General features: G+C 32.6%; 1 protein-coding gene across 5 annotated transcripts in view; it reads right to left on the reverse strand.

Annotated features, from left to right (window-relative positions):
- LOC125069611 (tyrosine-protein phosphatase Lar) overlaps nt 1-25810 on the reverse strand; it is a 368834-nt gene that overhangs the window by 47907 nt on the left and 295117 nt on the right. For all 5 annotated transcript variants that reach the window (XM_047679172.1, XM_047679170.1, XM_047679171.1 and 2 more), the window contains exon 6: nt 8107-8301. In XM_047679172.1, the coding sequence (XP_047535128.1) occupies nt 8107-8301 (195 nt within the window). The remainder of the gene's footprint in view (nt 1-8106; nt 8302-25810) is intronic.

Consider the following 25810-nt stretch of genomic DNA (forward strand, 5'->3'; position numbering starts at 1 on the left):
TATTATATGTTCTATTACTCGGGACGTGGAGGAGAAAAAGATTTTCGTCATGGAATGTAGCTTTGTTTTATTTCAACGGTTTAACGACATTTTATCTGGATCTGTATATCCGTTATGATGTTCTATGAACTAGATATTAAAAATTATATGTATGTCATTAATATTTTTATGTGATACCTGATGTTATTATTATTAGATTTATATTAGGATTAGCCGTCTAAATTTTTTGCGATAAAATTTTGCTAGCATGTCTGTCATTGACTATACTTTTTTTGACTCAATAAACTTAAACATGTATAATCACTTTGTGCTCGGCTTGGTAGTACTCATTAATTATATTACTCTACCACCAAACATCAATACTCTGGTATTCATTACGGTTCGAAGGATGACCGAGCCGCTGTAATTAAACACAAGGGATTATAATAACTGTGCTGAATTCAATCTTGTAAAATGTCGATTCGTAAGTGATTTTTGAATTTTATGATTAATATTTTTGGAACAAATGTAGTTTTTATACGTTTTTTTATATATTATCCATTAGGCCATTGCATACATAGTATGATAAACAAAGAAAACATATTTTGAAAATAAACCCCCAGAATAATATATCTGCAACAAACGTTGCTTAATCGAAATATAACTGAAAAAAGGCAAATAAATTCTACTACTGCTTACAATTAATCTTTATTTTTAGTTTAGCTTTAAATTCAATCCGAACTCATTATAAAACATCCATTTCTCGATAAAGTTATTCTCAAAGATAGATCAGCTTTGACACTTTTATGAGAACATATTTTAAACGAGAAACTAAGAGCCGTCCAGTGTTTCAATTAATTAAAATCCATTTTCGTTTGTCTAAAAGAGTATTTATATATTCAGTTCTCATGAGCGTTTTTAATAATAAGCAGTCCGTGTATAAAATTCAACTATTTTTAACGTGAACGAGACATTCGTCACAATTGTTTAATCGGGACAAAATATATAAATATATATTCAAACGTACATCTTTATCACAATGTATTGAAAATATTTATAGCACTAACAAAACATTGTCAACTTTGGAATTAATTGAAATTTAAATGATTATATATATATCTGAACTGGCAACATTTCACGTCACATTAAGTTTGAATTTTAACCAGCCAACTTCGAGAACTTTCTTATAATGATTTTTTTTTCTTAGATGTTTACTTTATAATTTTAATTAGTTAAGTATCGTAGTATTTCTTGTCTGTTTCTTTACTTTTTTTGTCTTACATGATGAGTGAGCCTGTAAGAGTGATGTACAGGGTAATATTCTTTAAGACTGGATGTATATGTAGAATTAGACACTTTGTATATCACGTTGGCCAACCAAATAAATAAATCAACTAGCCAATTCCATACAATTATTTTTTATTTATTTTAACCAATCAATAGTTTAGCTTATTTCTCATTTAATATACATTAGCATTATTAGCAGCCTGTAATTTTTCCCACTGCTGGGATAAAGGCCTCCTCTCCCTTTGAGAAGAAGGTTTGGGGCATATTCCACCACGCTGCTCCAATGCGGGTTGGCGGAATACACATGTGGCAGAATTTCGTTGAAATTAGACACATGCAGGTTTCCTCACGATGTTTTCCTTCACCGCCGAGCACGAGATGAATTATAAACACAAATTAAGCACATGAAAATTCAGTGGTGCCTGCCTGGGTTTGAACCCGAAATCATCGGTTAAGATGCACGCGTTCTAACCACTGGGCCATCTCGGCTCGAAGATACGATAAGATAGATAACTATATTAATACTGCAACACTGTATGTGAGTATGTTTAAGTGCAGAACATTTTATTTTAAGATGAGCTAGATAACGATGGCAGGCTTTAACAATTTTTCAGTACCATCATATGTTAAAACTTTATGAACTTTTGTCTCAAGATTGCATTTTAAGATACAGTATGATATTGATATTTATAGTATTTATAGTATTATATATATATATATATATATATATTATTGCAGATACTGAGCTATAAAAGATGAAACGATTTAATGATAGCAAACTTATACGTTGATCGATCACATACAATGTCTTGTCTGGTCTCGTGATGTCTTGGGAAGCTTCTAATGTTGCTTTACATATATTTGCCGAACTGTTGAAAATGGCAAGTTTTTATACAGTAAGTCGGTATGATGCATATAATAGTTATAGCACCTACAAAATAGCTCTCACAGCTCGTTCTGCTTGCACCACACCAAACAGAGATTCCGTAATGTAACAAGGATTCTAGTGCACAAGTGTCACTCATAATGTAACAAGACGGCAATCAGACACGGCCGGAGAAAGATCAGACGTAGAACGTCTTTAAGAGCTCTACAGAGCACGGTAGTGTAAAACTGCCAGTAACACTTACTCCAGGTTGATGTTAAGAATTTATTGACGGAAAATCATAGAAGTTTGAAAGATCCGACTCGGGATCATCGTACATACCAAGTACGAGTTATTTAATTGAGTTGATTAATTCATCTTTAATGATTCAATTGTTACTGTAAGAGACTACTGAAATAAAATGTCATTAGTATCGACTAAAAAAATACCCATTAAATACAACATTAAAAGTAGTTTTTTTTAAAAGACAGAAACGTTCCAAGTGTTGAAAAGAAGGCGAGCCAATGGACACACAATTGGCTTGGTTTGTTTGTGGGTCGAGTGTACTCCGCGTCCGAGCTGCCATGTCAAAAATGAAAATAACTGCCTACCGGTTTTAGAGAACGACACGAAAAATATATATATTTTTTTATTATTTCTATGCTCCCTGGTGTTTTATAGGCTGTCTGTCAATAAAATAAACTTTACGACGAAATATTCACACGGCTTTATTCTATTTCCTACCGATACAAAACTCCGAAATTAGTACTTAGTAGTAAAATCGAAAAAACCATGTTAATTTATGAAAAATAAAAAAATACAATAAGATATAAATTATATACATACGGATATGGAGTCGAAAAGTGCAGTGGATCGAACGCGTTAAATATAACTGAAGAAGGTGGATTAAAATCCGCACAGGCATAAATTAATAAATGAGTTTTAGAAGTATTTAATTTGTGTTTTTAATAAAAAAATCGTACTCGGGCGAAGAAAACATCGCGAGAATATCTGCACAGATCGGATGAAATTCTGACACACGTGTACACTGTACAGTGGTACTTATGTAACGTGGTGGACTTAGCTTTAATTTTATGGACAATTTACGATTACTCTTTTTTATAGTAATTACATAACACGATAATTATGTATAATATGTATACAACGTTATACAATATACTCTACCGTTAAGCAGTAATACTTTGTATTGTTGTGTTTCGGTTTGAAAGGGTGAGTGAGTCAGTGTAACAAGTGGCACAAGGTATAAAATAACTTAGCACCCAGCGTTGAGTCCCATCGGTGATATAAAGAATGATTAAAATTTCTTACGGCGCCAATGTGGTCACGATTTACCATTTGGTGGCACGTTGGACCGTCTATCTACATATTTCCTTAAAAAAAAAACAAAAGAAGTTTAAATGTTGAATAATGTATAAATAAAATAAAATATTCAATAAAGCAAGACCGCTTAACCACAATCAAGTTAAATAATTCCCCATGAAAAGGCAACTCGAAATCACCTTAGCGCGTGGGTACGTCGGAAATGTGACAAATAGTCGAATCGTGAAAGCCATTCGGGCATTTACGATAAATAAAATACAGACCATTGCGGCGTGCTCTTTATTTTAGTTTCCTACGTCTCGTGGCTTACTGTAATCCCTGGGTCCCTCCACGTAGCCGTCGCTGTTTTATTTGATTACAGGGAAAGCCTCAGGGGTACCGCCCGCGATTTGGACCGGCTCTGACATGTTTGTGATTATGGTTCCCATTTTTTTCGCGTGAAAATGTCATCTTTCATTGTGACTTCTCGTTTCACCGTAACGCGGACTCGCTCCGTTATTAGTTACACATTTGTGTGTTATTCTCGCCATCAAATTCCAAATCTAAAATAATACTATCCTTGAAAATATTGTTTTATAGTAACAAGTCGGCCGATTCCATTTATTATTATAAAATTACCAAAAATCTATTCGTATGGAGTCATATAAAAATTTATATCATGAACTTTAGTTCAAAAAATAAACTAAAAAAAACACGCAGATTTTTATGTACGGGACTCGTTAATTCGACCAAACAAACTGAACGAGCCCTAACTCGAGGGTTTTACTAGTCATTGAAGAGTTCTACGATCCACTACCGTCAAATTATTGTCGTACGAATTACATATACTACGTGCATAGTTTCAAATCAACAGGAAACTTAGAAGTAGATTTAATCGGCTTGCCACATGATGATTTTATTAATTTAGTAACGCGAGCAAAAAATATTAAGAAATCATTAAAATAAATGTACTTTGAATTTTTTATGATTTACAAGGAAGTACTGCATTAATATTACATACTCGAATATTCGAGAGAGGAAACGTCTTGTCTATAAACTACGCTGGTAACCCCGAGAGAGCCTTTATCAACTCGACATAGCCGTATCATAAACACAGGGAACAGATGTTTCCAGGCCTGACCACTAAGTGACACTGTAATTAAATCAAAATGTCCCATTCCCTGTCCAAACTCGAATGAACTCAGCCTTTATAGCTAGTGTGTCACTTATAAAGTTTACAAAGACTTAGAAAAACGACCCCATCTGGAAGCGGCACGGGGCGTGGTTTTGCGAGGACATACGATCTCAATCAAGTCGGACCACGCCCATGCCACTGTTATTGTTGTACGAGTTAAGACCCGCTTTTTGCTAGAACAACAGTCGACCATACCGTCTCATTCAAACTTGGAGGGACTCGGCATTTGTATGCAAATGAATTGTAATCTCGCTCCGTAGGCCGCAATCACTGCTACCTACCTTGGGTGTGTATAAATGATAATAACCTGGCTGGATACGATCATAAAGCGTTATTAATAATATTAATTAGGAATATTTATTGGCTTTTAGTGCACAATTAAGAAGTGACATTTACATTTAGTATTTTTTATATTGTTTAAAATATAATAAGTGCTTACCTTAAAATGTTACTCATATGGATAACTGGCATCGTTCTTGAGATTTAATTATTAAAATCTTTTATTTACTTTTTTTTTTTAAACAAAAAGTTATATTATATTATTAAGTTATTTGCAAAATATTTCAATCATCTTTGTAATACTACAAGTAATTTATTTTTTATAACATAATATATTTCTATAAACAAAATTGACTCATATGTAAGCACACTCAATAAAAACAATAAACAGAAGTGATACCTGTTCAACTTAAAAACGTTTTATTTAAATGTGAAACAGAACCGGTGCATTTAAATTCGACTTTGAAATATCGTTCTCATTTCGCCCGAAAAAGTATTAAGTAAAAGATTCCTAACATATCTATTGGCTCAACATCCGTGGATAAGAGCCTTATACAACTTTAGTTGTTAATTCCGCTATGTGAAAGACCGTAAAACCAGTATGTCTTTGTTCCGCATATAATTTACACACGGCTCGCAATAACAGATAATAAAATAATAATTCCCTATAAAAGTAATGGCGGTTGCGTTCCAAGGGTCCATGTTGGGCGTACATTTCTACTCGTTACGTGTTTAATTCAATAACTGCTCAATGTATTGCTTTTGTTTGTATTGTTTAATTAAAATAATCATTTATTAATAAATTGTTTTTATTTTATTTTCATTTAAAATACGGAGGCAGATTCGCAAATGGGTCTGATAGTAGGCTATAATGTCCCATGTGCTTGTAGCTACACTGGCTCACCCACATAGCTCATGTATAGTAGTAGTCATTTGCTTTATTTAAACATTTAATAAGTAATCAAAAAATAATAAACCTCTAACGATATTTCTAGAAACTATTAAATTTTTTAAATGATATTTTAGATTACAAAAAAAAAACATTTATATACACTTTAAATTCATATTTTTTTATTGATAGTGATTAATCGCAGCTTCGCTCTCGTGTATTTTAGAGATAAAACCTGCTCTATGTCAATTTCATTTACCGGCCCATGAAATATTCAACTCAATGAAAAAAAAACAGTTCGATATTGTGCACCGATGCTGCGTGTGAGTTTAACGGACTAATAAACATATTTATACATTTACAGTAAGCAATTTGTAACTCATAATGAGTTATATTAATTTAAATATTTTATTAAACCCCCGATCGCGGTATTAGAATCGAGATGAACGATTTGTCAATCTTTATAATTTATTGATAAGATTCGAACATCCAATTTAAAACATCATTCATTTCAAATATATCTTTTATCGTCCCGGGATTTAGGACTAATAGGCCGTAACGTGAATTCTTCAATCTAATACGAGTCATTTATAAAGTGTCTATGAAATATTGGGGACCGAAGAAATAATCCACTCGAATAAATTAAAATTAATGAGATTAAAAGAGCCCAAGGCGAGTCTGTGGGCCTGCTCTAACTGAATTTAAATTACTTTTACCTCTTGTGAAGTGCATAATAGTATTAAAATTAAATTTATCAACGTTCCGACGAATATGGGGCGGATTTTCGACACTTCAGTTCGAGCGCCGCGTGAATCATTTAAATAAATGTCTGGTAAATAAATATTTATCGTTAAATGAAAAGCAGTCAATGTATACGGTGTATCGTTTTTTTTTTGTTTTTTATTCACATGAAATTGAATGTTTTATTCAACAATATTTTATTGAAGATAAATTAAAACCTGTACTATCTTAATCAAAGAATTTGATTTACCCTAATAGATTTACATTATAAAAAGCATACCAAACGAATGGCAAACGTATAAAAATATGTGATTTGTATGTGTTTTCGTTTGGTAATGAATGACGCTTGAAACGTACGACTGAATGTATCTTCTATAATGAAATTTGTTGTTGTTGTAGGAGTTGATTATGTAATTTACCAAAATGTACCAAATGTAGAAGTAGTAAAAAGTGTATCATTTTGGTCCTTTTATTTATTTTTATCATTACATAGCGGGCGTGCAGCGGCTTATTTGGAATATTAAAATTTACATTTTTATTCTATTTACTAGTAAACGTTTAAAGGGCGAAGGCAAAGCGAAAAGCAGACTGACTTGTTCCCCGCAAACTTGATGTAATTAATATTTTGTCGTCTCCGTCTTGCGACGGAATCACGAAAGCAGGCAGACTTTTATTAGGAGTCGAAAATTAAATTCGCCCTGAGGCATTTTTTATACCTCATTTCACTAATTAAATGTAATTAATTGATGGCGTTGATCAAACAAGGTGACGAAGTCGAATTTTAATAAGGAACGTTTTAAATAGCCTTTTAATATTACGGTCAAAAGAGTCAGAGTTGTCACTTGACGTTGGATTAGAAATAAGTTTCACCTCATCAAGAGAATATTCATTATATCGGGGTTTTGCTTTGTAGGAATTTTATAGATTCATTAATCGTGCCGGACTAATAACGACGGTCTCATTACGGGACAGCTCACGACATTTTATTCTTAATGAGGTGTTAGATTGCGTTGGCGCGGACGGTGGTGATGGGCATTTGTATAACTTTCGGGAGCTGCTTCATTTCTCCGACTAAAGTCTGTTCGTTGTTCTGTGCGTTGACTCGGGGGCAAATGTTTTCGTCATAAAAAAGTTGGACAGTTTTTTTTTTATTTAAACAAAATCTGAAAAAAGTTACATAATCTCATGGATAATCGTATAGGGATCGTCTCTCTCTTTAAATCAATTTAATGGACTGGAAAATTTGTTTAAATATGTTTATCGAAAAATTCATTAATACCCGATGTCAAGTGTCTGAAAAGCAAGCGTGCAATTATCGAGCTTCAAAATAATGCTTGAAAATTAATAAAGTATTATTTTGCAAGTCCTGCAATTATTACAACATCATTCATCGTGTTGTGGCAGAGGCTCCAAGGGATGAGAAATTGTCCGGCATAAATTTGTACTCGTTTCATCTACCAGCGTAGCTAGTCTGCCTGAAGAAAGATCTTCCGACATCTACTAGTTAACATCACATGAATCTATACAACTATATCATATCAAAGTACTTACCATGCATCTTATCATTCAGAAGGGCATATCTAGGGTTCGACGCAACGTCCAATGGCAACGAGTTCCAGAGCCAGCGAACACGAGGCGAAGGGCTACCACTGGCTTGGCATGGCAGCGTCGCGGTGTGACCAACTTCCACCGCCATTATAGACGAGGGCGGCACGATGCTGGGGAATCCTGGTGGAACCTTATCGGCTGTAAAGAGAATTTGCTTTTAGTGAAATTATAGTTGGTGAATTCAGGAAACGAGAACATAGCAATTAAAATTCAAAATCATCAAAATGTATTGATAGTATCATTTTTTATTCCAAGTTATTTAAACTTAAGCGTCACTTAAAATGACTTTGATAATTGGAAATCAAGAAGTCTTCAGATCGTACAAGTTTGAATATGTGTTTATAGAAGAATGTTTGTGTTTGTTTGTTGGAATGTAAGTAAATTTGAAGATAGATAATTCTTATCTTGTGAACTAATTATGATTACATTTAACTCAGTACTCGATTAGAATGCAGAATTCATAATGAAAGTACAAAACCTTGAACGAAACAATGAATTCCGAAAAGCGATTTGCAAGACAATTCTACATCGAGTTGCGAATTGTGGAAATATCTTCCCAAATCTTAAAACGCCAGTAAAATGAATATAGTGAAATGTTAATTCCCGAAATGAAATTCCACCCTCGGTCGAACTGAACGAAATTTGATTAAGCAACAAAACTGACATTATTTCTCTCGTTTCCACCGGTTAAGTTATATATTGAACCGAATTTCGAATCTTGGTCGATTTCACGAAAGTTTTGTATGGTAATTAATACTTAGGTATTGCATATATTTAATTTTAAAAGAGCTCATGTGCCTTATTTATAAAAATTAATTTAAATATTTTTACGCTATATCATCCAAATATGATAATAATCATATTTATTGCAAGAATTTCACTCAGGACAATAGAAACATAATAATAATACTAAAGCATCAGTACGACAAAATTCAAAAACCACATATTTTCGGTCAGTATTCCTCCACGCTGCTTTACTCCAACCGATTTCGACGACTTAATATGAACACACACACACACACATACTCACGAATCGATAAACATGGAACAAAATAACATTATAGAAAAAAAAACTTCAGTATTAAAATACTTCAGTAAAATAATGTCGCCTACGTAAGTCTACGTATTCGACTATTATTATTACGCCTACACTAATTATATAGACAATGCATTTTTGTCAATTTCCTTCTATTAGTCTATGGTTGGATAATTTAATATACGTTCTCCATTCTTCTTCGTTGAATATAATCAAATTGATTCATTCGGTATTATTAATGACCGTAAATCTTAAATCTATACAAATACTTCAAAATTAATATAAGCCATATACGTCTTGTTTTTAGGTTCATTTTAAGTAAAAAAAAGTATAGATGTCTTCTGAATTATATTTCACAATCGATCACCCGTAGAATATTTCGAGTTTTCAACATTAGACTCTATGACATGAATATAAGGTTTACATTACAAGTGACGATATATAATGGGGTAATAACGTGTAGGCCTGATCCTGGCCATTGTCATTGGCTATCATTAACATTACGGGTCATGTACAATGTAATTACATCTATACTTACGTATAATCAAACTGTAACTAGGCGGTTTCTGTGTATAGCAATTTCTTAACGATTTATCGTTACTAACTTTTGAATTATTAACGACGGATTCGCCCTTACTTCAGAAGAGGTTCTCAACAATATAGTTTTTACTAAATTTAATTTTAAATATTATGTTTTTTTAAGATTTGCTTCAGATATATATATTAAGCACTTAAACAATATATATACCATTACCATGTATATATTGATACTAATAAAATATATGAAATATTAAAAAAAAAATAAGATGAGAAACTGAGCGATCTGTTTAAAAACTCAATTATTATTATGAACATTGATATTTGTACATTACAATTGTGTTAAAATAAACAGATTACGAATTTAATTGAAAAAAAAAAAAAACAAAAGAAAATAACTAATCGCAATTTGATAAGCGAATTATGTTAGTTTCCATTACGATAGTGATATAGACCGCTTACTTATTAAGTAGAGGAAATTTACACAGGAACAAGTAATATTGAACAACAATCTTGAGCAAAAACAATCTATGATAATCAAATTTCTATACGATAAAGTCGTGTGAGTACGTATACTTCGTTGTCATGGCAACTGATCGGATAACTAGGTTAAATCTACGTATTACGCGGTGCTTCTGTGAAGTGCATGTAACTTCGTTATTGAAAACTTTTTACTCGACAACGGCGCGTTATAGGAATAACGCATTTGTATAAAGTAACATCCGGTGAATGTTCCACGGCTGGTTTGGAACCCCTTTTTTGAGAAGGCTTGCTTAAGTGTCTTTTGGTGGATATTTAGATGTGTGTGGCAGTATTTCACACATCACATGCAGGCTTAATAACAATGATTTAATTCACCGGCGTGCACAGATTTTCGTGGGAGATGTCAGCACACCTACCTTTGGTTCTGGAGGGTCCAGTATTTGTACCCATTCAAATTTCTTTGATAGGCACTTTTTTTACAAGGTAGGCGGACGGGCAAATTTTGGCATCTATTGGTAAATGGTCACCATCGCCCTGAGAAATCGGCACTGTAAAAAATATTAACTAATTCCTACATCACCAATGAGCCACTAATCACTCACCCAACACACACAACAATACTAAGTTTTATTGCTTGGCGGTAGAATATCTGATGAGTAGGTGGCTAAACTAACCTACCCAATCGGGCTTGGGCAAAGTCCTACCACCGAGTAAGTCCTTGACATAGATCGACAAGGTTGCAGGATAGTTTCAACACACGCAAAAATGAGACGCTCCGCTGATGAAATGATAGAGACAAGATGGCTGACGATAGATCACGTTCCAATCCGAACAAGCACCGAGTTCTCAATTTGTGTCTATAATTGACCCGACACGTGACAGTGTTGAACCTGCCAAATTATTTCATATACCCACAAGGCAGCAGTGTGGTGCAATAAACTTCAATCGGAGGCCTTTGACCGGTAGTGTTAAGTTTATTAGCTGCTGCTTATGAAGAAAAAAATTGCGTTCAAGTGAAATTAATCCTTTCGAAACTTATTTCATATTTACGAAAGCTATTATTAAAAAACTCTTTGAAAATAGAGTCTAATATTAGTATAAAATAACGTCGAAGCCAAACAACTGTCGGTTTTTTGTGTATGAAACACCAGTTAGAAACCAGAACTACTATAAAAATAGCTTAATTCTGAATACAATTATACATCACTTTTAAAGCTAACATGTGGCATATTTAATTGATAATATATTTAAGCATAAAAATATGTGCAATGTATCTTCATGGGTTGAATTTCCGCAACAGTATAGAATTTGAGATTGAGGAGGCGCTATTAATGTTTGCGATAATGTGCATGCTTAATGTTTGAAAGAATCTTATAGACGCTCACCGTCAATACTCGCCTGTAATAATATACAATCACAAACTAATATTCGATTTTGAGCATTACGTTACAGCACTGCCTCACCGACTGACGAACATTCGTTGGTAATGTAACAATCTAAGAATGGATTTTGAGATTTTCACCTGCAGTTGAGCCTCTTGGTTTTACATTGTAATGATCTTTTCTCTCCTCACTGGTGTAATATTACAAAATGAATAATTCACATTACTTAACAGTTCTACTGGATATAATACTCGAACCTGAATTGTTAAAATACAGGAGAGTTGTCCGTGTGCAGACTATCCTTATAAGAAGAAAAAAAACGACTGACTAAAAATAAAATAAAAAAATATTATAAAGAAGTAGTCGAACTATATTTATCCGCAAATTCTCGTAAATTCTTAGTTGGTTTCCTTGTATGACCGTAGTAGTTACCTTCATTACGAAAGATTATTTAATTCATTCCTTCTGATGTCAGAGTAGCATTTAATTGGCTTCAGTAAAACCGTATTATAGTTATAAATAGTAATATACAAGTACATTTAAGATAAAGTTATTATTACTTGAATATATATTCATAGCCATATATTTATTTATGATTAAATAAATATTATTGTGTCAGAGTTCAAATAAAGAAATAATTCGATGATGTTATTCGAATATTTATGTTACGAAGTTTTAATTATTTATTTGAACAACAAAGATACGTGTAGGTTATTAAATTTTGTATCAGGCCAAAGTAAATTGTATGATAAATACTTTTTCCAAACATAAGGATGTGACGTCACTATCGTCATGCAATTTTAAGGAGTCTTTCATTATAGTCGACAACATTACGAGTATTTATTTCTACGTGGAGGTCAGTCTGGGAATTCGGGGCATCGAAGTTGAGTGGATGGAATTTGGAATTCCGACGCGATTCTTCGGAAAGTGATCCGTGAAAAGTGCAATAAAAGATCAGCAAGGTGATGCCACATATGTACGCATATCAAGTCGATAAGAAATAGCTGGTTCGTCGACAATTCAAGCAACTCTTCATTCATTGCGGTCAAATTTAAGAACCTGGTACTGGAAACTACCGCCCGAAGACGACAACTGTACCCCATGGGGATCCGAATTTGCACCTTCGAAAGTTTAAAGCGATGCGCCGACCTTTGGTACTGTCTCGCCAAACTTCTTTAGAACGATTTGGCATTACATAAATTAAATTAATCCTAATATTAAAAAAAAAAAAACTTTAATATCACTATTATAATACAAGAACAAATCAAACAATATGGTATCAATGTTACAATCATAGATTAATTTATATGGGCAGTTAATATAACGAGTGGTACTATATATTACAATTTGCGGCCAGTCTGGAAGCAGGCTGCGTAATTAATATCAAGTTAGGGTAAAATTTATCACTCGTGCGAAGTTTTATGATAATGCACCTTAACACCTAATGATAAGGCTGACGTTAATTCAAATACCTTTAGATCAAAAAATTGAAACGATCTCGCGATCTTGATCCTTATTACACGTGACTGTAAGTCGAATCTTACGTGGTGGTTTACTAGGTTCTAAAAATATAGACTGAGTGGAATTTTACCGCAGAATGATGAACTTCCACATAACTCTTGTTTGCATTTCATACTTAAAAAATATTGAAGCATTGTTATGGATGCATATTTGAAACTAAGTTTACGTTAAAATTATCACTGAAGTTTTTAAAATATAAGAACGAATACCCTTGTTATTTACATTCTAAACAACGTTCGGCGTGATGTGTCTAAAGTTTGAGATTTGAATTGACTCATTTGACATGGGATTCGAAATTAATTTAAAATCAGATCAAATAAAGTACATCTAACCATCCGTAAACTCCCCACAGCTGGGCAATAATACTAAAAAATATTCTAAAATTTAGCTTTAAATACGATATACAAGAAAATTTATAATATTGTCTTAATTGATAGGTTTCGTAAATTAATTAACGTGAAATTAATTTTGCCGTTCGATTAATTAAAATCATGGTCGACACGTGTTGAAAATACCAAACAGTATACCTAATATATGGAACCGATATGGAGTCACAAATAATCAAAAGTCAGTTTGAGAATGTGGACAGAACTAATCGAATGGCAGATAAGTCGACTATATTGTACAATTATACAATTATTATACGGTTATTATTAATAAATACAAATATGCAATGTATATTGATTTATAACTAGTTGACGCCTAGAATCGACTTGCACTTGGAATTATTTGGTGGTAGGGCTTTGTGCAAGCCCGCCTAGGTTGGTACAATCGTCAAACATTTTTATGTTGTGTTCCGGCCTATAGGATGAATAAGCCAGTGTAACAGGCGCTAGGGACATACCATCTTAGTCCCAAGTTAGCGACATATTTGCGATGTCATGAAAGGGTAATATTACAGGGCGATGTTGTGATCACTTACTGTCGAATGAAACATTTGCCCAACTGCCCACCCACAGTTGTGAAATCATTCTTGGGGCAAGGTATCTGCTTCTATAATAAAATTCCGCAGACATTTTTAACTTTGCCGTTTCATAGATTCAAGTCAATTGTAAAAATTACATTGGTAAAGAAGGCATATTATTCGATATAAGATTATAGTGATGATAAAAAAGCGTAGAGTTAATGCTTGTTGACTTCTAGACAGGAGACATAACATACATATATAATTGTATTTATATAACATGAATGTATTTTTAGATATTGAAAAAGAGTAACTACTGATTTTCTTGCCGGTTTTTCTCGGTAGAATCTACATTCCGAACCGGTGGTAGATTTTCTTTAAATAGTTTGTTAAATGACGATTCAAAATTGCTTGTAAAAGCCTACTTGAATAAAGTATATTTTGATTTTTGATTTTGATTATGAATGAAGAAACTCAACCCAAACAATATTGTGATAATTTTATAAAAAAAAATGTTATTATTGTATATATGTATTGTTTAAATTCAAAAATTTAATGCCATTTAATGTAACGCTGTTAGATGGTATTGCAGCTTATCAATCAATCTACCGTTCAACCGATCGTCATGAAAATTGATAAACATAAATACAAAGGCAGGAAAATGTATATCGCTATTTTGTTAGTATAATATTATAACAACGGTATACTTTTCATGACACGGTGTGTTAGTAATAGTACCTAAGACCAAAGTGCGAACCTAGCTACGTTCACTTTAACCGCTAGTAAACATCTATAGAATTTTCTAGTACATTTTTAAACTACATAATATTATAATTTAAGGTCGAGGCTGGGGTCGGTGAGTTGTAAAATGAGGCGAGAAATATTGCGTTTCGCTTTTAACATTAAATATTTTCATCTCATTTCACGGAAACGCTGTAACGGTCCGGGGATGTGTATTTCTGGGTTATACAAAGGTTTAAAGGGATAGGGCGGAATACTCGTATACACGTAGATAATATAACGCTTTCATTATACGAGTTCGGGTATCGCATCACGCGACTCACTATAAAGGATTTTTAAAAATAAATCAACGTGTTTCTTTATGCGTGTGTGCGTATGAGTGGGTGTGTGTGTTAGCTCCTAAGCGAGTTAGCACTTATGTATGATTATATTATATCGCGTTATGAGAAAATTAAGAAGCAATAAAATAATCACATAGCATAAAGTTTTAGTTGAATTCGTTATGCGACATTTTTCTTGTATGTATTTTTTTACAGGTCCCAAATAGCCAGCGGAATAGTCAAACCATGCGGGTAAAATTTAAAGAACGATATTTCTATGTATATATAGTAAATAAGATAAAGTGGCATCCTGTACCACCACCAGATACCACGCTACTGGGCTTAGGCCTCTTCTCCATTTTTAGGATTGGGGTGTTTTAGTTGAAGAAATTCACTTTATTTTTGAAGAGACCTACGATATGTAACAAATAACAATCACCAAAACTACAGCTTATAGTTCACTGAGTATTTTGATTTTATTAAGATTTTCCGATTCCGATTGATTTAATTTCCTCATATAAAAAAAGCTTATCATGTTTCAATCAAAGAAAAGAGTACCACCGAGTTTCTTGCCAGATCTTCTCGGTAGAATCTGCATTCCGAACCATTGATAGCTTTTCTTAATATAGTTCAGTAAAATGACGAATAAAAAGTGCTTGTAGAAATCTACTACTTAACCAACCTATAAGTATATTTTATTTTTATGTAATCAATTTTTGTGTTAAATTTAGTGTTTATATTAAATAATTATGAGAAAGCTTTCAAAATAAACTTACACGACACAATTGTGGGCATATTGTGTACGTTAAAAAGCGTACGTTGTTATTATTGAGAGCCGAGATGACCCAGTGCTTATTTCATGTGCTTAATTTGTGTTTATAATTCATCTCGTGCTCGGCGGCGAAGGAAAACATCATGAGGAAACCTGCATGTGTCTAATTTCAAAGAAATTCTGCCACATGTGTATTCCATCAACCCGCATTGGAGCAGCATGGTGGAATATGCTCCAAATCTTCTCCCCGGGAGAGGAGGCCTTAGCCCAGCAGTGGGAAATTTACAGGCTGCTAATGTAAAAAAAAATGTATGTTATTTTTGATAAACATGTCAGAGTACGATTTGAGATCTGTTATTTTTAGTTAGTGTCAAATATATACATCGTTTACATAATAATGTACATTGTCGGTCCAACTTGCACATCAATCTATCTATCGTCAAACTTTTTATTACACACTCAGATATGAAGGGTAAGAAGGCCAGTGTGATCGCTATTACATGACAGGACATTACATCTCGGTGGCGCAATGCGCTTAGACCGTGTTCGGAATCGTTAACATTTTTATAAATATATATATCGATTCTTCATCTCCATATAACAATAGACACTTGAAGAAGATGGAATCTCTGATTTGATGTTTCTTGTGTACATTCAAATACTATCTTACTCAACGTTCAAAATGGAAAAATCTATGTGCCGAATGATGTTTGATAAATAATAATGTTTCTAGGAAACTTCAAGGAGATCAATTCACAGATTACAAAATATTTAAAGCACTATACAAATACAATTATTTGTCGCGAACAGAAATATACAAGGACATCGAAATTCATTAAAAGTTCGAAGTGAATTCATTTAAATATTCATTAGGAAAATAATTAATCACTCAGCAAATATTCAAAATTACGCTTATTTAAAAAAAACAAATGAGTTGGCAAAAATTGGGTTGCCAAACATTGAAACCAACAGAAAAAAGGCAAAATTACCGCGTTTATCTTAACCGATGATTCCGGTTTTAAACACAGGCAAGCACCTAAGAATTAATAATTTCGAAGAAAGCGCTAGGATATCTGCATGTGTCTAATTTCAATGGAATTCTGCCACACGTGTATCCACTAACCCATATTGGAGCAGCGTGGTTAAACTATCTCCAAACCTTATCCCCAAAAAGAGGTGGTTGTAGCCCAGCAGTGGGAGATTTACTGGCTGTTACATTATTTTTTATTTTTATGGACAATAAATATGTTCGAAGGAGTGTAAGCGCACAATAAGCTACGGTTTAATATTTAATATTAAAATATTACTTACGTTTAAGAAACTCCCAATTAAATATCCACAAAATAGTTTTTAGTTAATGTGGTCTCACCACTATACGCTGTGTTGTTAGTTTTTATATAATATTGTTTCTATTACAACCTTCTTTAAACTAAGTTTTTACCATTTCTTTTACTGTATCCGAGACCATTTTATTCAACTATATATGTCTTTTAATAGTAGTTTCTAAGTGGATTTTCGCAATATCTATTTATAAGAGAAATAAATGGCTTCGAATCAATCAAATCCATATAAAAGACAAACACTGTAAGATAACGATAACGAGCAATTACACAGACATTTCACACAACTAGACGTCTAGAATGATGACCTATTTAATGCATAAAAGCTCATATGCCTTGAGCTATTCAAATGCAATTTGTATGTAAAAGGGAAAATGATGAGCCATCTGGGCCGCAACAAAGACCTATGTGCAGTACTTGGTCTTGAAATTCTCTTTGATACTGCTAGTGTAGCCGAAGCTTTAGAAATTTTATAATAAATGTGAGGATATCAATATTGTCTCCAATTAGAATGTTTTTATGTGATTGTTAATGAGGATATATTCATACGAGGTATTGTTATAAACTTTATACGGATAGAAGAATACGGTCTATAATATTAAAGACTGTACATATTATATTGACGTCGTCCGTGGTCGAGTAGTGTATACACCGATTTTCATGGATACGCCACTCCGAGGTCCCGAGTTCGATTCACGGCCGAGTCGATGTAGGAAACGTTTATTAGTTTTCTATGTTGTCTTGGGTCTGGGTTTATGTGGTAACCGTCGTTACTTCTGATTTTCCATAACACAAGTGCTTTAGCTACTTTGTGATCAGAGTAATGTATGTGATGTTGTCCAATATTTATTTATTAATTTACTTAAATATATATATATATGAAAGGCGATTCATTTCGCACTAGGCCAAGATACTCTGGTTAGATACCAGCCACTCATCAATTATTTTACCGCCAAGCAGCAATAATTTGTGTTGTTGTATTCCGATATGTGAGGCGGTGTAATTACAGGCTCAAGGGATATCATCTTTCTTCCCATGGTTTGTGGCGCATTGATGTTATACAGAATGAATAATTAACCTTCCTTACACTGCCGCGATACACTAAGCATCAGGTGGTCCATTTGTGTCTCTGCCTTCCTATATAAATAATAATAAAAAAAATAAAAAAAAAACTAGTTCCTCAGGGCACATATTTGAACATTTACACACACATTCATAGTCAACGAGGGTTTTGTATTTATTTTAATTAAAATTATAATCGTGTCAAATTACACTTAAATCTTATCAACATCATCTACAATGTACATTTAAAAAAAAACAGTATAAAGTCATAAGCGGTATCGTTACAACAAATCAGTCAGTTTTACAAAATAATTCAAGTAATTGTAATAAATATAAGTGTAGCGTATTTAAAACTTATTAATTTTATAATAACACAGTGACAAACCGTCCTGAAAGAACTTCGACTAATTGACTGTCATTATTTAAATGGATTATATTTTAAAAAACATCATGTTCGTGATATTTCCAAACGTGTTATTAAATGAAATTAATTTCAACAAATATAATATTTATAGCACGACGACGCATGCGATGCACTCGAAAAGCGTAAGTCCGTTTACAGCATTATGTGACTGGATCGAACAACGAGTGTCTGTTCCTTACAGAATTGCTTCAAACGATGATCAAACGTGTACGATACCAATTGTAGCCAAAAAATGAAACCCAACGGACAAATTGAAATGAAATAAATAATTCCCGTCGAACTTACAGTAGTAATTAAATGTTGAAATACGAAACGGAACAAAGCTATGAAATACTAAGAACGCTGCAAGTTCCAGATAGTGAGTGGAAAAAAGAAAATGGCGGCAACGTCTTTTGCGGCACGACGTGGCTTAATTTAGAAAAGAATGTTCTACCGAGTACGGTTTTAAATTTAAAATTGGCGGGAGATTATATTTTTTATTATTCTTTTTATATCTCTTTGTATACAATATTATATAAAATAAATTTTTGTATAATAAGCTTTCTGATTAAAATGTTTTATTATATATATTTTTTAAAGAAATATATAAGGTCCAAATTGACTTCAAAAGGTAACGGGAGTTTTAAACATGATATAATAAACATATAGTAAGGATACTTAATAGTAAAGTGAAATATACATTTATTTAAATATGATGATATGAGGTCACCAACTCCATTTCTTTCCCTGTTGATGCCTCGTCAACTGTGGGTTCGGAGATGTCAAATCGGAAGTCAACAATAAGACATGGTGCTATTTGGTAAAGGAATAACTTATAACTGGGTGGTACGATGCAAGATGGTAGTTAGTACCATAAAATGGCTTGTGAATTGGAGTCGTTCAAAACATTTGCATTCAACATAGGTGGTGTTTGTTATATGTGTCTGGAATTGTTCTTTTACACATGACATCTGTATGTCCTATAGTTTTTTTTAAACACAAGAGGAGAAAAGCCAAATAAACAACATTAGACATCGAATCGACGTGACGTGATATCATTGTTCGAGAGCTTGAGTGATCTATGATGTTCATTATGGATTTGCGAGAAAATTTCGTTTTGAACGTCAGCTAAGCTGTTATCATAATTTTGGATGAAAAACAAAGTGGATAAAAGTAGTTAAGTGATAAAGTACTTTATTATAAACAAAGATATATGAATCAAGAAGTGTTTGTAGTATACAATATGCCTGAATTATTAGTAAATTGCATAGAATACATAAATCTGTTGTTTGTTTATCTTTCTTCGGCTGGAATAGACTAAAACTATATTTATCTCATTCGTCGTGTGGGACATAATAAAAACACACGCATTCAGCGAAACGCAGTAAAGCTTACCAGGATTTGATTCACGTGTTCTATCCACCGGGCTTTATAAGCTCCAGCAACGTGTTGGTTCACACATTTATCGGATAACCGGCCTAAGGTGAACCTAGTAAGAAATCAGATTATTGTCTTTACGGAATACTCGACTTAAATTTATCTAGAAAATGTATTAAACATTTTCTAAATTATTGACAATCTAATTACATTTTATATTGTAAAAAAAAAATCTTTTTTCTTTGAATCACCTTTTATCATTGGGAGAGTTACGATAATATTGCTAAAAAAAATGAATAGGGATGGTAAGCACCACGAGAACATCGTTTCCATTATCGACTTTATGTCATAAGCGATACGGGTTACGTTACATGTTTTAGCAGAATGGAAACGATCGATACAATTTAATTTCTCGGACGTATCGAGTGCATTCCTCTTTAATTAAAATTTCAAAGTAATTTTATGGTAATTCACCCACTTTTCGACATCGATTGTTGACACATCATTCATGAATAAAAAACGTTTACGGTTCTTCCCCTGTTATTAACACGAATAATGGCTTTAGCATATTTTAAGTTAACATTTGTTACATTAATATTTTCGACATTGTAATACGATGAAAAGTATACTTAATAAGGTTATTAAAATTAATTAAGTTATTAAAGGACGAAACTCGATTTCAATTACCCTGATGATGAGGTTATTAAATTTTAACATATTATTTTATATTAAAAAATTATATTGTTCGAATAAAATCATACTCTTGCATTAATCTGACTATTTTTTTAATTTATTAAATTATTATATGCATTTAAATATAATATAATTTGATTAATTAATATAATAATAACTGCAAAGGTTTAATACCGAATTATGTGAAAGTAACTTGATGTGATTGCTAACTACTCTCCCTTTTAAAGCGAATATTCATAAAGCTACGGTCTAAAATGTTACTTAATTTGCACATTTCCTTCCTTTATTTTTGCATTGATCGTTGCCTACAAGCTTTGGTTATTCCTTAATAGATAATCTCAAGATTAAACGAAGAAATTTCGTATAATTTTGCAGATCTCAGCAATATACAACTTCAAATAAAACACCATTGACTGTGCATTGTAAAACGTCGTATGTACTCGTAACATGTGGTTTGTGCCTGTGCCTACAAAAAGGCGTTCACCAACATTATCATTATCTGCTACACCAAGACCCTGTAATTTTAAAAGGCTATAATAACCGAGCTTTTCTTGTTGTCAATTATACGTCGTGTCATTACAATGCCTGTAATTGATCGAGGAAAAAATTAACGCTATAATTTTATACATGATTAGACAAAATATTTTTTTCGTTTGTATTTAAGTGTTGTACGTATTAAACAATATTAATAAAACATTAAAATATTCGATACGACTTGGCGGTAAAATATTTGATTAATGGGTGGTACCCAGCTACACATCATCATCATCATACTCCTGCCTTTATCCCAATTTTACTCAAGGTTGGTAGCGCATTGGTGATGTAAGGAATGGTTAATATTTCTTACAGCGCCATTGTCAATGGGCGGTCGTGACCACTTACCATCAGGTGGCCCATTTGCACGTCCGCCTACTAATACCATTAAAAAAAAAATACAAGTGTTATTGCGATCACAGCTGCACTCTCTCCTCCATCCATCTACAATGTTCAAACCCGACGGAACAGGATAAAACATTTTATTCCCATTTTAGCACACAAATTAAGTAAAAATAATTAGTGTAGCAGGATCTTTTTATACAATTCAATGCCTTCGAGCAGATCAATAGGAATCGTATTACTTCAAGGGCTCACATTCTTCGAGGGTTTATATTCGGGTTTCATTCGACATTCGAGTAATAGGAACGTCTTAACAATAACGCAACCCGATACGTACTTTAAGGATTTGGATATTAAAATGTCGGGACAAATTCGATGTTGGCATCGCGTTACTGGGATTTAATGGAACGATTTTATTTTGTCCTACTTTTAATTTTCGTTTTCGTCGATCGTGACGTCATCTTCTCAACGGCTTAATAACGACGTGAGCTTTTTGTGTCAGTTTGTATTGTGATACAGATAAAATAATATTATACGCTCGATGATACTTATCAATTTATTTTCATCAGTGTTCGCGCAGAATTCGAAATTCGACTGTAATCATCGTTTCAAATCTGAGGAAAAATTTGAAATTCAACGTGCTTCGAAATACTTTTTCTACTATTATTTCTAAGATTTTTTTTTGATAATGCTTATAGCTGCTTATAGCAGTAAACCAATAAAAAAAAAAAAACAAATGACAAAAGGTACTAAGCTTTTCTCAATTGTTTACGTTTGTAATTCGATTTTTATTAAAATAATGAACTCTGTACAGTCACCGATATATATACATATGTACAAAGAATAAATAAAACTACAAAAAAATATGCCCGAATTTTTGGAAACGATTACTTTGCTGATATAAATATTGACATCAATGTTATATTAAGTTAATAAAAATCATCCGAAATTATATTATGTATTTGTTCAATGAAAAATTACCAATATCCAATCAAATTAATTGATTATGAAGCCTATTTAAAACCACCGTACTTATAATTTTGGACGAATATTATAACTAAATGAGTATACACACGAACACATATGCATATATACAAAGTTACGCACACTATAAAACTGACAATATGATATTTTAAATCGGTCACATCAAGAAGTTCGAAATTATCCGACATAGTCGACAAACGATGCCTCGTACGAAAGTATTCTTCCTCGCTCCGTTCTAAAGTCTAATAAATTAAACAAAGCACTAACATGTTGCTTCGAGCTATTCACGTCAGTAGGGTAATATAAAGAACGATACGTCCATTACAGTCGCAACGATGGGGGCGTCCCGACATGTGTACAACGTCAACTTGATATTCTACCATACAATTGACTCGTACATAGTTATAGTTATGCTTTGTTCAAACTAGCCAGCATACTCGAACAATTATTTAAATGAGCAATTAATGTTATTATAATTTTTTGTGAGGGTAACCATTTGTAATAAATAATGGTTTTAAGCCTGAAATGTTCCCCTTCCGTTCGCGTCGCATACAGTTTTTAAATGAACAGTGTTAATTTGTACGTATGGCAAAACTTTATGAATAATGCTTATATGAATTTATCCATATTGTGTATTTAGATTACAGTCTAGAGAATTTAATCTCAATTGTCAATGGAATCATATTAATGTCGTTGTTATTCAAACTTAAGGCAATTGAGAATTAGATCAAAAGAACTGAATAATTTATGACAACGAAGTGATCACAGCCACTTCGAAGTATAGTTTCGGATATTTTTGCGATAAAACAATTTAATAATTTTAATCTTTATAAGTGGTTATTAATCCATTCCACTTGCCTCACATACGAACGCAGCATAGCAAGGCGCTCTATCTATGTTAGGGTCATCCCAGGTACCGGTGCAAATCTCAACAATAACTATGAAACGTGAAGAGCAATTTCAGGGCTCTCGTCAAGGGATTACATTATGACGAATACACGTGCTTAGCGAGTCAAGTGACACTACGAAATGACGGTGTCAAAGTATATATCATGTTTCTTGGAGACACACGTCGTATGTTATACCTTCCTCACGTGAGGTCGATGTGTAATGACGCGATATTTTTATGACAAGATGACGGAAATATATTTTACAAGCTAGGCCACACCTTAGGTAAAATTGCTTTCATTGGGTCTTATATTTTCTGTTTTTTTTTTTAATATTTCAGTGTCTACGTCATGCACGTAAACATTTTATTACATATATTACTCTTTTTATATATAATATAAATATTTCTATAGCCTCTTAATTCCATATGACAGAATACAATTGTATCTTGGACAATAAAACAAACGTATGTGAAAGTTAATAACGCTTTTCGCGCCTAAAATTCTTTTCAACGCGAGATCTCAGAGATTTCGTGAACGCGTTTTGTCTTTGTTCTTGATAATCCTTTACGTTTCTTTGTTTGTGATTTAGTATGAAATAATCCATGTAAGCTAAAACGGATTTAATTAAGGTTACTTTCAACAGCAGCAATAAACTTGAAACGTACAAGTAATATAATTGAATAAGTAATATACCTGAACAGTCATGTTTGATTCAGCTAAAAACGCTGAATATTTTTTTTGGAAGCAAGGATGAAATCACTTCTATTAAGAACTCAATCTTCATTCCATTTTTAAACATCTTTTTTAATTTCACGATTAAAAAATATATGTTAACTAAATTATAACAGATAAATCATTTTTATTAAGCAAAATTATTAGGAAAAACTGTAAATTAATTGAGTATCAAAATATTTTTCACTTGTTTTTATTCCGTCGGTTTCGCCCGCATCTAAGAGGGATGGGTAGGTGTTAAGTACCCTATGACCTTTTCTGGACCCCTGACAACTTATATGCAAAGTGAAAACTTTCATGATGATTGGTTGAATAGTTAGGTCGTAAAATTTTCATATTGGAATATATTATTTATGTAATATCGCATAGACTAGAGCGCGTTTATATTTAAAGTCGATTAGACTAAGTAACGAGGATACACAACAAAACCCTTTTTCTGCAAATATAATATATTAGATCCATTATTATGAACGAATATGAAAAGTTAATTAGCCCCTGCTTTTTTCACTCATAACCTCATTTCCCTCGAATTCCGCGGCAACGGCGCTTTTAGTCCGGACTGAAGGATCTACAATACTAAGTAGGCAGTATTAACAACGCTTCTTTGTCAGTCGTAATTTAGTGTTCTAACGTTAATTAAATGGTATGTTCTCTTTAAAATATTACACATATGATATAAATAAAATAATAAACAAAACAAACTCCAGACACATTATTTTCTTATCTTAATCAATGTTTTAATATATGGTAAGTTAAAAAATGTATTTGCGTGTTGAAAACAAAGAATATTTATTTGTCTTGTTGTGCTGAAATAATGACTCTATACAAATATCGATTGGGTGAAGTTGAAGATTTAAGGGTCTACCCCTTGGAAAACCAAAAGTCCGCTAAATTCTATTAAAGTTCGCTCGTATATTAAAGCATATACGAATATCTACGTAATATATATACGAATCTCTTCTATTTTTTTTATTCAAAATTTCGCATAAGCGAACATGCCGCCCTGGTTGAGGATTCTTACGAGGACACAAAAATAAAATATATTAAATTTAAAACTATATTAATTAATCACAGGTCTATGACTTAATTTGGACAACATTTTAGCGAGATTTGACGTTGGATCTGCCAGAATGTCATTGTATTTATTTATTTTATTTATGTTTGTATTGTCAGGATGCTCTGCACGCTATAATGAATAACAGCAAACATATTATTGATTATTATTAACGATTTTTTTCTACAGCTATCACAAACAAACAAATTACAAAGTATCAAGACATACAAAAGTAGACAATCTCAGCTAAATACTAAATGAGATTTTTGTATCTGATTCCGCAGCGGAAATAACGTAGACATCATTCCGCCATTTTGTAAAGAAGAGGCATAACTCAATTCGGCGGAACGGCATCAATATCGCGACTCATTGTCTTTGTACATCTCGACAGAAATTGGATAATGTTTACTCTTTTAGCTATAGAATAAAATATGAGTTCGCTTTATGAGGATATAAGGTTTATATTTTTATATGCTATTTTATTAGTATACACGATACATTTGGTTCTTATCGAATTTGTTGTAATAAAACATTTACATT

This window comes from Vanessa atalanta, chromosome 15, assembly GCF_905147765.1.
Source record: "Vanessa atalanta chromosome 15, ilVanAtal1.2, whole genome shotgun sequence".
Classification (NCBI taxonomy): Eukaryota; Metazoa; Arthropoda; class Insecta; order Lepidoptera; family Nymphalidae; genus Vanessa; species Vanessa atalanta.